At 37.0% G+C, this 13,617-nt stretch overlaps 1 protein-coding gene across 4 annotated transcripts in view; it reads right to left on the reverse strand.

The window, feature by feature from the left end:
• LOC126299335 (WD repeat-containing protein 7) overlaps positions 1 to 13,617 on the reverse strand; it is a 324,063-nt gene that overhangs the window by 167,444 nt on the left and 143,002 nt on the right. For all 4 annotated transcript variants that reach the window (XM_049991168.1, XM_049991166.1, XM_049991167.1 and 1 more), the window contains one exon: positions 13,155 to 13,324. In XM_049991168.1, the coding sequence (XP_049847125.1) occupies positions 13,155 to 13,324 (170 nt within the window). The remainder of the gene's footprint in view (positions 1 to 13,154; positions 13,325 to 13,617) is intronic.

Consider the following 13,617-nt stretch of genomic DNA (forward strand, 5'->3'; position numbering starts at 1 on the left):
GAACATGATGACAATGCTAAGTTAAGGGGGAAAAAAAAATAATGGGATGCATCGAGTTGCAAACCTCTAACACACCTAACCATGGTGTTATCCCTTACGATAACAGCTTACTCCTCTGAATCTTGTATTGCACATTAGTTATCACAAAATATCTCTAAGCCTTACATGATTGATGCCTTATTGATTGACATTTAATGATAAGTGTAACATATTTCTCACATGGTACTTTCAATCCACCACTGTTTTGAAATGGCATACTGTGCACTTACGTCACACCCTACGAAGGAAATGAATAACTGAAATGAACACAGTTCACACAGGGGTTGTATACAAGCACTCATAAAGGACTATAGTCTAAAGCCAAATATTGATGTCAGCACTGCAAAAAAACACGTCCACACTGCCACTGAAAACTTTTTTCTGTTGGAAAAATTATTTCCTACAGTGTTTTGCATCTGTGTATGACTCTATGTATGACTTTGTTTCATGCCACTGTTTCCATCCACACTGGCAGAGAACATTTCTCACTATACTCGCATTGTTTGCAATGTTATTTGTTGTATTGTTTTCATATTGTCTGCCACGTCATGTCTGCAGCCACGGAAACTGTAATACATGCTGCTGCATTACTAATACTCAAAGGTTCATGCAAACAAAATAATAGACGTCATTACCATCCATTCCTTTCTTATTTATTTATCATGCCTTGTGACCTGAAGGCCCTAAGCATCTCTCAGTGTTTCATAGTTTTACAGAACAAAGTTGCATTCGTCAGAGAATTTCATAACTGGTTTCAAAAGTACAATATTATTATGATAATGAGTTTGTATAGCAGCTGGTAATGGTTGATAAAATCAGATTAGTTGTCGTATGAAACCAATTTGTTGGTTTGCATACAGTCATCATCCTTGGTGAGTGAAAACATACTATAGAACAACTGGTCGGAAAAACTTGCTACATGTAGGAAATGAGTCTGGGAGTCAGTTTTAGTTTCTGTAATTTCACCTGGCTATCGTCTAATGATTTTGAATTTCTGACAAATATGGTATCACCATTACATAGAAATTTCAGGAAAGCAATTACTAGTAGACATGGTGTTAGTTTCAATTTTTTGTTGACGGGAGATTCATTCCAGAGTCCTGAGTATTTATTTTCCATTTTGAAGCAAGCTATGACAAACGACCTTATTTTCTTTCCTACATAGTGTTTCTCTCAGTATTCTACTAATTGAGCAGCAGTTTTTTGCAGTGAGTCTTCCTTTCTTGCTGTTCTTGTACTGCTTGCTTCATATGTTCGACAATCAGCCATCAGCATGGTACAATGATCATAACTTGACGGTCTGCTGCCTTGTCCTTTGCATTCTTTATTTGTATGTTTGTTGTGCAGCCAGCTCAAGAGACATTTTATTTGTAATATATTCGTGATTTCCATATATTTTCAGACATCCCACACACTAATAACAAATCATTTTCTCAAATAATGAAGATGTTTCTGAATCAGAAAGTTACTATTTAACAGCTTCCTTGGCTTTATTATGAAATACTGATGCAGAAATAGCATGTGGCACTCTACCTGCTGTACACATGTTTAAGTGTGCAGCTGGGGCTTTCTAACTGCCAAGTGCCATAGACATGTTTAGATGCACAGACTATAAGTTACCTGTGTGCATGTTAATATGCATATGTCAATTTCCAAGCAGTTGCTCAGAGGTTGAGTTTCCTAGTTGTCGTGGTTATGTGTTGTTTCCAACTTCCTTAACTTTTCAGCTATTCTTCAAAACTGAGAGCAGGGTGTTATTATTGCACTGTTTTAACAAGTGGTTCAGGTCTCAGTTTTGTAAAGAAACTGACATGTTGTCATTGTTTCAACCAGACAGAAACTCTACAGATTTTTTGGAACAAACAATAGTGAATGTGGGTTTTGTAGCAACCCAATAATGATGATTATCACTTTGTGGTCAAAGCGATTTCCTTGTCCATGGTTGCTTCCTAATATGTAATAAGGATACACGACTATGCCTTGAGCAAACACAATTTTGTCTTGTTTTACTACCAATACATATTTCGGGAAAGATTCTCCATCTTCAGTGGGTTTTATTTATTATCTGTTTAACAATATACTTCAAAATGTATGCTGATTGTAATTAGGCTTTGAGGAATGTTGATCAGGGAGGGAGAGCAAACTATGTACATGTGAATAATTACTGTTTGTAGATCTCATGTTTTCACACTTCTACAGGATGTTTGAGTGTAGCTTTCTAACGCATACTGTTTCACTGTGTGTGGTGTTCACTTGTTCCACCATCCTGTTCTGGATGGGAATTTTGAATTCTGTAGTGGCATTAGGTTGTTGTGATTGTGACTGATATTTAAACTCTATAGGAATTATCAGAAGACTGAAACAAACACACAGAAACACGCATGCCTGCATCACTGAAAATTCAAAATTACCACCCAGAATACCGAGAACAAGATTACAAAACAATGGAACATCACATAAATAGTGAAACAGTGTGTGTTAGAAAGCTTCACTGAAAAACACCCCGTAGCAGCATGTAAACATGAGACCTGCAGAAGGTAAGTACACACATTTACATACACAGTCAGCTTCTTCTCCCAATCAACATTTAACAAAGCCTTATCACATTCAGCATACACTTCAATGCATTTTTAAAAAAACAATACTGTAAGCTAAAAAACGCTAGTTAAAGAATAAGGCAGCAATTTTTTGTCTACAAAACAACACTATATAATGGCGTTAATGCTATAAAGAAAGAATCAATATATTAGGCCTAAAATTTGTGAATTGACAAAGCAAAACATTGATAAAAGCTTATTAATTGCGGATGACATACTAGAAGACAATAATTGTTGCTGTGATGCAAATACTAAACAGACTTGTGAACACCAATATGTAGTAATAAGGTACAAATTTATTCCTCACATTCATATTCTGCCAATACTTATCGTAATGTGAATGCTATACTCTTAAAAACTGGTGAACACCACAATGCATAAATTCCTTATATGTCGTTCAAAAGACAATAAATAAAACCCACTGAAGGTTCAAGAAACTACACTGAAATATGTATCGGTAATAAAAAAAAGAAAAATCTGTGTTTGATCTAGGTAGAACCACATTTCTTTATTACATTTTAGGAAGCAAACCCAGACAAGGAAAGAGCTTCAACCACAAAATGATTAACTCAGTGCCATGACAGGCATTTCTGACTAAGTTTTGCAACAAATTCAGAAGCACAATAGAAAAACTACATCAGACAATGCTTAACATAAAATTCAAAACTCATAGTAATACCTAAGTATGCACATGTCACTGTAAAAATTATGTCCCCTGCAGCACAACACGCCAAGCACAAAGCAGAAGTGGGCTGGCTGGAACAGGAAATTAAATATCTGTATTCCAAGAAGAGCATGCTCACCCTTTTAACTATTCAACACTCATCTTGAACTAACAAATCATATAAAAATCTCAGAAATATTTATTGACATCATGAAGAGTGTTAAACACAACACAGAAATTCTAATGGAAATAAAGTTGGGAAAACAACAAAAACCACAGAGACTTATGCAAAGTAACACACCAGCTAATGTTAGATACAATAAGCATACATACCACACATTCCATTTACAACTGGTCAACCTCACTGACACACACTTGACAAAACAAGAACTAAATGTAGTAGAAAGAGAATCTAATTACAATGTCAACACACAGCTTAAAAACAAGACAATGGAGAGCCTAATAACAAAAAGTGACAATATAACAAAACAACAAGAGATGAAAACAACTCTAATTTCATTGCAGGATTAACAAGAGAGCTAACAAAAAAGGAAATCAGATGCATAATAAAGAAAAACAAAAATAACATATTGAGAGGGATGAAAAATGAGGGGGGGGGGGGGAGGGGGAGAAAAATAATACATAAAAAAACAATAGAAGCAATGGAGCTTCCATCACAAAACTGGACAAGAGCAACACCATGGTAGGAATAAATCAGGAGTAGCACAAAAGTAAAACCCTAAAATTTATAGAAGAGAACAAGATATAATAAAACACCAGTAACCCAACACAAAGACAGTGCAAGATACACAGACACTTCTAAAAAACATCTCACACATAGTCACAAAACAAAAAGTAAAATGGCTAAAACAAAAGAACCCCAAGGAATGCACACTAAAAAACCTACTAGAGGTCCACAAACAGAAGACACCAATATGGCCACTTATCAATTATAGTAACACACCCACATATCATCTAGCCAGAGAAGAAATGCACACACACTTACAGAAACATTATATAAACACAAACAGAATTACTATACCTAACACTGAAGAGCTTATAGAATAGATCAAACACATCAACATAGCAGCAACAGCCAAACTCACATCACTTGACATCACATCCATGCATACCAATGTCCCCACCACAGAAACCATCATCATCATCAAATAGCAATTAGAACAGGAGACAGACATTCTCTAACACCACATAAAACAAATAACAAGCATTCTAAAATTAATCACAGAACAAAGCTATTTCACATGTGACAATTACTTCTACTCACAACAGGAAGGACTTCCCACGGGATGATCAATCAATGGAATCCTAGCCAACATCTTCCTAAATCACACTGAAAACAAAATATTTGAAGCCATAAAAACCCAAACAATACAGAATAGTATATTGGTATTGTTACGCAGATGATGTCATATGCCTTCTAGATGAATCCTCTAACCCCATACAAGTCCATGATGATATACTTAGACAGTACAATACACAGACAACAACCAACACCAATTTCCTACACTCAGAAAACCCAGAAACACATGCACAACCATACATCAACAAAACATCCCATCACCCATGAGGAAGCTGGGATCTGACACATGCTACACAGATTGAATAAAACTCCTCTCATCAAGGACAACTACAAAAATGACCTACAAATAATCAAACAAATAACAGTCGAAAATGGATATGAAACAAACATGACAGCCAAACTAAACCCAAAAAGTAAAACAAAAATGGAAAATACCCACAATGCCCATCAGAAAACAGATCAACGCCAGTACAAAATCACAAGCTCACAGAACATAAGCTCACAGAACATAAGCTCACAGAACATAAGCTCACAGAACATAAGCTCACAGAACACAAACACAAACACATCTGAAAAAGAGGTATGCACAACAACGAACAGATGGCACACACTCACCTACAGCAACAAAACAGCTCACCGAATGCGCGCGCGCGTGCCAACACACACAATAACACACACACACACACACACACACACACACACACACACACACACACACACACACAGTTAAAAATTCCCACCCAGGACAAGATGGCAGAATAAATGTACATCACACAAACAGTGGCTGTTAGGAAGCTCCACTCAAGCACCCAATAGAACCACGAAAACACAAGATCTACAAAATGTAAGTACACACATTTACATACATAAAGTGTTCTCCCTCCGCAGTCTACATTTCACAAGGCCTAATCACAATCAGCATACATTTAAACACATTTTTTTTTATATAATACCGTAGCCTAAAAAATTATGGTCAAAGTGTAAAACAGCAAATCTTTGTTTGCAGAATAACATAATTACAGTAGCCCTACAGAAAAAAAAAATCATATTAGGCCTAAAACCGTAGATGACATATTGGAATACAATAATTATAGCTGTGCTGCAAATGCCAAACAGATTTGTGAACACCAATATATATACTTATAAGATGCATATTTATTCTTGATTTTAATACCCTGCCCATTATTTAGTAATGTAAATACTATAATGTTAAAAACCGGTAAACGTCATAATACATAAATTCTTTGTATACTGTTCAACAGAAAATTAATGAAACCCACTGAAGGTGGAGAAACTTCTCTGAAACATGTATAGGTAGTAAAACAAGAAAAAATTGTGTTTGCTCAAGGCAGAACCACATTTCCTTACTACAAGGGTGATTCAAATGAAAACCTTTAAGTGCTATAATATTTTAATTGTAACAATGAACGAAAAACCTAAATGTCATTTTTTGACTTACTCTCCCTGATGTTAAATGCATGTACTAGGGTAATCAAAAAATATAAGGTCTCCTAGTTTTTTTCTAAGTACATAGACCTGTTAATTTCTACAATAGTTTACATCAGTTTACAGCTTGAACATCTAGCTATTTTTGACATAATCACCATTTCTGTTGATGCATTTTTGTAGAAGCTGTGGCAGTTTTTGTATGCCCATGTCAAACCAGCTCACCACCATCCTGTTCAGAACGTTATGAACCTCTTCTTTCACCTCGTAGTTGGAGCTGAATCGCTTTATGGCCAAATATTCTTTTAATTTAGGGAACAGGTGATAGTCACTGGGTGCCAAGTCAGGGCTATAGGTTGGGTGGGTGATTATGTTCCACTGAAACTGTTGTAGGAGAGCAACAGTTTGCCGAGCAATGTGTGGGCGAGCATTATCATGGAGAATGTGTAAGTCCTTGTTCAACATTTCTCTTCTCCAGTTCTGAATTGCCCGTTTGAGTTTTTTGAAAGTCTCACAGTACCTGTCAGCATTAATTTTGGTGTCAGTGGGCATAACGTTGACCAATAATACCCCTTTCCAATCCCAAAAAATGGTTGTCATGACTTTACTGGCAGACTGTGTTTGTCTGAATCTCTGCAGCTTTGGCAAAGAAGGATGCCACCACTGGTGTGATTGTTGCTTGGTCTCAGGCGTAAAGTGGTATGCCGAGGTTTCATCACCCATGACAAATGAGTCCAGAAAGTTGTCCTGTTCAGCTGCAAGGCAGTGAAGAAATGCGCGGGAAGCATCAACTCGCTGCCACATGTGGTCCTCAGTCAGGATGCGTGACACCGATCTTCCGCACACCTTCCGGTAGTTCTATGTTTCCATTAAAATTCTGTGAGTGGTGCTTCGGGAAACCTCAGGAAGCAACATGCAGAGATCAACCAGGGTGATTCGCCGATCTTCATGCATGCTTTGCTCAACCTTCAACACTGTCTCCTTAGAAATTGATGGTCTCCCGCTCCTTTGTTCATCACGAATTTTGGTCTGTCCAGCTACAAACTCTCAACATGACTTACAAACATTTTTGACATCCATGCACGACTCACCATATACTTCCATCAATTGGCGATGGATTTCAATCGGCAAAGTGCCCTTTGCTTTCAAAAACCAAATAACTGCACGCAATTCACACTTGGCGGTAACATCCAACAGGAGCTCCATTCTCAATGGCTGCCAAGCCAAGACTGAGCGCCTCAGTGAGGCGTGCACATGTTTACACACAGCGCATGAAGCACTCTTCATAAGAGTGTGACCAACTGCAACACAAACAGAGTTCTGTACTTATAAAAAAATAGGAGACCTTACTTTTAGGATTACCCTCGTATTCCACTGCTTCAGAAGTGTACAGACACTGCAATGAGAGAATTGTTTTCGTTGTGTGTGTAGCCAGTCATGCACCGTGGTTTTCGTCACTTCTGAAACGCCTGCTTTCGTCACTTCTGAAACGCGTGCACCAAATTGTTTCTTTGACTACACCAAACAGATGAAAGCCACTAGGATCAAAGTCTTGTGAATATGTGAAGTTGATTTTTCGGCATGTCTGAATAAGAATTACTGGTGACTATCACTCCCCGATCCACCTAATAATCAAAAATTATTACATTTTCATCCTAGAAGAGAATCAGTACGACTTTTCCAGCAGACGGTTAAGTGTGGAAATTTTTGGTTTCAGCAATGAGCTGTGGCATTGCTTGACCTTTCCATTTCTGGTTGGTGATAGTGGATCAAAGTCTCATTGCCTGTAACAATTTTTCCTAGAAATGCATTACCTCTGACACAGAAATGATGTAAAATTTCTTCACAGGCATTGACACAGTCTTTCAATTCGGCAGTGAGCTGATGTGTTACCCATCTTGCAGATATCTTATTGAAGTCTGGTACATTATGAATAATATTCTGCACTGCATCAACACTAAATCTTCAAACTTGTGGCTATTTCCATTGCTAGAACAACAAACATGAATCATTGTACTGTGCTGTCATACTCTGAGGATTTTCAATTACTGATCAATTGTGGTGGATGATGACAATGGGGCAACCATCTTGTAGTGGATATTGTGGCCTTCTCCTGCATTGCAGCATTACTTTGACACCTGTCAGTCACTTTCTGAACCTCAAGGAATACCACTGCCGCCTACCGACTCTATCATACAAATTTTCTAAATTTTATAGAATTTAAGGTTTTTACTTAAATCACCCTCATACATAAATTATGATTATGTCAGAAAAAAAATATTTATTGCTATACAAGTGTTGGTCTAGTCATATATTGGATTTCAATATGTTTTACTAATGAAACAAGCAAAAATGGTAATACTCATGAAGCCCTGTTTAGGACAACAGGCAGTTAAGTCCACATTTGTTCCTCTATCTTTACAATCATGGAACACCCAGATATTCATAGGGACAGGTGAAACTTGACAACTACAAGAGAATGTAAAATGAACAGAAATCTAATTTGTGTCAACTAACACAATGCCATCCAGTGGTATGCTAAAAGATGGTGGATGTTAACCACCTGTAACGCTAAAAAAATTGAAACTCTCACAAATTGACAAGAAGTGCAGTGAAAGAAACATGAAAATACAATATGTTGTGCAGCATACTACAATTTGAGTATGAAGGCTTTTTACCATTCTGACACTCTACTGACCTCAAATGTATTGCAATGGAAGATTGTGGAAGTGCACAAAAATTTTCTTGTGTTTTGGAACTGTTTGTTTTATTTTTGTACTTTAAACTGGGCATTAATGCAATAAAAATTTGAAATAATGAATTCCATCGGTCTCTGGTAATAGAACTTGTGGAAATTTATGCATCAGTACAGTGGACAAATAGTTGTGTTCTGAGGCATTTTCCTGCTTTTATTTTAAGTGAACACTTATGCTGTTACTAATCAATCAGGTTTTTTTGTAGTTTAAGGAACAAATGGTACATGAAACTATGAGACATGTCTTGTAGTATGGATTAAACAAAAGTTGGATGAAACAGACATTACTGTTGGGAATGATGCACACACTTCATATGGCACGATCACAGTATAGAAACTTTTGTACTTCCAAACACACCTGTTGCAACAGCCTTATTCTGTCAACACCTGATCTTACGCAACGTACAACAAGATTGCTGAAACTGGTCATCCCAGAATAGTAAAAGTTTCTATACTGTGATCGCAGCATACAGATTGCCCCACAGCACAATGTTACACATTACTGTAATCCACAATAAATGCACAAACATATTAGACCAATATCACCAGTAATCAGTATACCACATTAACCTATTTTTAATAAAATGTGACCCTCTGTACTTCAGTAAAACCCTAATCCATTCCATAACATGGATGGCTGCTATGTGTCACAGGGAGTAAAATGGCACACTGCACTCCAACAAGTAGTAACCCAGAAGGAGTAATCCAAAACTATTAACTTAATTACTTACTGAAACAAGGGACAGTAGAATGGTCAACTTCGGTTTATTGGGAGATTTTCAAGAAAGTGTAGCTCGTCTATAAAGGAGACCATGTACAGAACACAAGTGGACCAATTCTTGAGTATTGCTCAAGTGATTGGGATACCCATCAGGTCAGATTGAATGAAGACATCGAAGCTGTTCGATCAACAAGCAAGTATTACGGAGATGGTTCATGAACTCCAATGGGAATCACTGGAGGGAAGACAATGTTCTTTTCATGATACATTATTGAGAAAATTTAGAGAACTGGCATTTGAAGCTGACTGCAGAACTATTCTACTGCCACCAATATATACTTTGCATAAGGAGCATGAAGATAAGAAAAATTAGGGTTCATATGGAGGCTGATAAACATTAGTTTTACGCTCACTCTATTTGTGAGTGGAACAGCAAAGGAAATGATTAATAGTGGTAGGAGATATCCTCTGCCATGCATCTTACGATTTCCAGCAGAGTATGTGCGCAGATGTAGATGTACATGTAGATGAACATTAGGGAGTACTTGCAGAACAACAGGTATTATGGATGAGTAGCTGAGTTGGAACAGTGAAAGGCTGCGGTTAATCTGAACAACACACTTTGTTTTTCTCGTAGGTTACTAAGACACCTTTGAAAACTTCTGGACAGCTGCAGATATTAACCATAAAAATTACTGACCTCTCTCTGTGTTTTCAAACATTGTAACTAACTTGTGGAGAAAATTTGATTGTGTAGTTCACAGTATTCTCTTAGAGAATTTGAAATATAATGATAGTATCAGAGATCTTGCTGGTAACCTGTTTTCAACTATCTATCTAAAATGATGCAGAGACTTAAATTAAGAAACTATGTGTGTACACAAAATGATACTGCATCTTCAGGATAGGGGCTACTCACTAAAGGTGTATAGTACGTGGGTGGAGCAAATATCGATGTGTGTGTTAACTGGTTAGTAACTAAATAACTACCCCAGTGATTGATACTGGGTCCACTCTTGTTCCTGTTGTATATCGATGATCTTCCATCATCCATCAAAGAAGCAGATACAGTTCTCCCAGATATAATTGTCTTTGCTGACACAATGCAAGTACTATAATCAAGTCTAACAGAGTAACTTCAACACAGGAAAATGCAAATAGAAGGGCAATCAAGAAGTTACTGTTTGAAGGCCATACAGTCCAGAACTGGTGCGCCAATCAGGGAAAATCACTGTGAGCAATGAGCCATTCATTTCACTGATGCACCAGGTTGAAAAGCCCCACTTGGTAAACTGGTGTAACTCCTGCCTTATGACATCTGGGGTAGTGATGTGCATCTTCTGTTGAATGGAGACGAGCACAGAACTTGATACCCCCTTCCACAACGGAGGTTTTCGACAGATGTCCTGCCTCATACATATTCTTCATTCTCTGATCGATGTCCACTGGTGTTCCTCCTTCAGCAGCCAAGAAAAGACTAACACCACATTGGTTCTGTTTAGATGGATGTGGTAATAATGTTCACATTTCCACAATTACTGCACAGACGTCAGAAAGGCATGAATGCCACACTGATCCCTTGTCTACATGTCAGTGCTTACATATCCACATCATAGTCACACTATGTCACATATACCCTGCAGCAAATCCCTCAAACAGAAACTTTCTGATTGCCCCTTATAGTATTTTCTTAAAAATGATGACCAGTTCTCTGCAAATGGATTGTCACTAAGTTCATTACTCATCAATAAAAGAAACAGGATATTTTGAATTAGTTGGTGTTTATACTGAAAAGTACCTGAATTGGAAATCGTGTAACAGTTCTTCTTAAACATCTAAGCTTTGCTACTTTTGCATTACTGATACCAGATTTTGAATATGAAATTTCTGATGGGGTAACTCATCATTTACGGGAAACAAGTGTGTGGACCACCCTTTAAACAGTTGGGCATACTGACAATAGCCTCACAGTTCATTTACTCCCTTATGAAGCTTGTTGTATTCTGTCAGTCACAATTTGAAAATAGCAGCAGCACTCATAAATACAATTCTAAAAGGAGGAATGGCTTACACAAGCCATCACTCCGTGTTAGTGTGGCACAGAAAGGAGAGTGGTATTTAGCCCTTTTTTCATTTGTTTATTTCATCTCTGAGCATTCTGCATGCTACTGATGTTAATAATTTGTACAAACTGAATAAAGCATAATAATAATAAAGAAAACTGTAAAATCGAGTAGATTTGCAAGTAGACATACAACGAGTACAAATTAAAATTTTAGATCATCTTTTGCACCATCAAAAAATTCCACAATCACAGAGAAAGTTTTCTTTTTAAGCTAGTTTTGTAGAAAATTTATGTAAGCTTTTAATGAGGTAGTGTGTGCTTCTGGTAGCAGTGCACTAACAATTTTACTCCAAGGTACATACAGCTATTTTGAGTCTTGCTTAGTCTTGTATAGAATTGGTCAATCTTTCCTTTGTGGCATGTATTGGGACAATTAAATGATTGTCTTAATTTGTAGCTCTCTTGGTTTTATTTTGTGTGTGTGTGTGTGTGTGTGTGTGTGTTAGAGAGAGAATATACTCAAGTATTAATTACTGTAAGGGGAGGGTGATTGGACTATTTTCCACTGAGATGATGTAATGTACAGGTTGTTTCATTGTTTCACAATTCCTATCACAGGCTACAAAAGGTTGTAGAGGGGACATAGTAGATGCAGTTTTGATAAGGAAGCCACATCTGAAAATGGTTCATTTGGATATAAAATAAATTTGATGCTTAGATCACTTTCAAATCACCCACTTTGTGTTATGCACAGAAACTGAGGGGGGGAGGGGGGTCAGTGACTTCATTGTCAATCCCTGGTACCATTTTCATCCGATTACAAGAGAGGAATGAGATTTTCCCACAATGAGGATGTTCACACAGTGGTTCTTGAATGGCTGCATGACCAAGCATCATATTTATATCATTAAGGAACTGAACAGATGATAGAACGGACCAACAATTGTTTACAGAGACTTGATAATTATGTTGAAAAATGGTGTCGTGTATACATGTCAGTTCAAAATGTAGTGCAACATTAAATAAAAATAACTTTGCCTATCATAATAATGTGTAATTTACTTTCCAAAGTCTCTTTGTAATTAGCTACTTTCGTTTGGCATTGGTGTTTGTGTATGCATTGCTCCTGTTTTAGTTACTTGCACCTTGGCACTAGTGTCCCACAAAGTGTGTTTGTGTGTTATTATACATCTCAATGCAGAATTTGTCCAAGGAAAGAAGTTTACATTTATTACTAATGACTGGAATATTATTTAAGAAAAGAAAAATCTTTAATTTTGTCATTCTGGTGCATCATTGTTGGACACTCAAACTTTGTTGCTGCAGAATCGAGTTACAAATCACAAGGTATTCAAACCTCAGGTAATAACAAAATAAGACACACCATTCTTGTGTAATCATAATACTTACAGCAATGTAAGTGTAAACTGAACTGTAGCACTACATCTCTGTTCCTTTAAACCAATAACATTTACTCAGGTCCATAAAGACAGAACTGAAACTTTACTGCAAGATATTAAATATTTTACCATTTGTTGACACCAACCTGAGTGGCATGCCTTATGGCTGACAGATTGCGATGTCTGAGACCTCTAAAAAAATGGACGGCTGGATTGGCCAAACCCATTTCTCCAGCACTGGCCGCCGATGGATTTTCATCACATGCATACAATACCTCTTCAGCACTTATTCCATGCAAAACACGATCCAGATGGCCTGCAGAGATATACCAGATCAACTTAAATATTAAGGGAAGAGTGGACAAAAAACTGACACTAAGGACCATGAAATTTTGCACAGATGGTAATTTTGCATATCTTAACTAAATGGCTAAAGAATATATCATGCCTTCATTTATATTATTATCTCCATGTTACTGCTGCTGTTGGCACATTCCTAAAAACTGCAGAAATCAGTATCAAAACAGAAGCAACTTGTCATCAAATATACCTCAGTTGTATTTTTCTAAACCAGATTGAACATATTTTGAGCCAAATCTTTACAAAAAC

Source organism: Schistocerca gregaria, chromosome X (assembly GCF_023897955.1).
Source record: "Schistocerca gregaria isolate iqSchGreg1 chromosome X, iqSchGreg1.2, whole genome shotgun sequence".
Taxonomy (NCBI): Eukaryota; Metazoa; Arthropoda; class Insecta; order Orthoptera; family Acrididae; genus Schistocerca; species Schistocerca gregaria.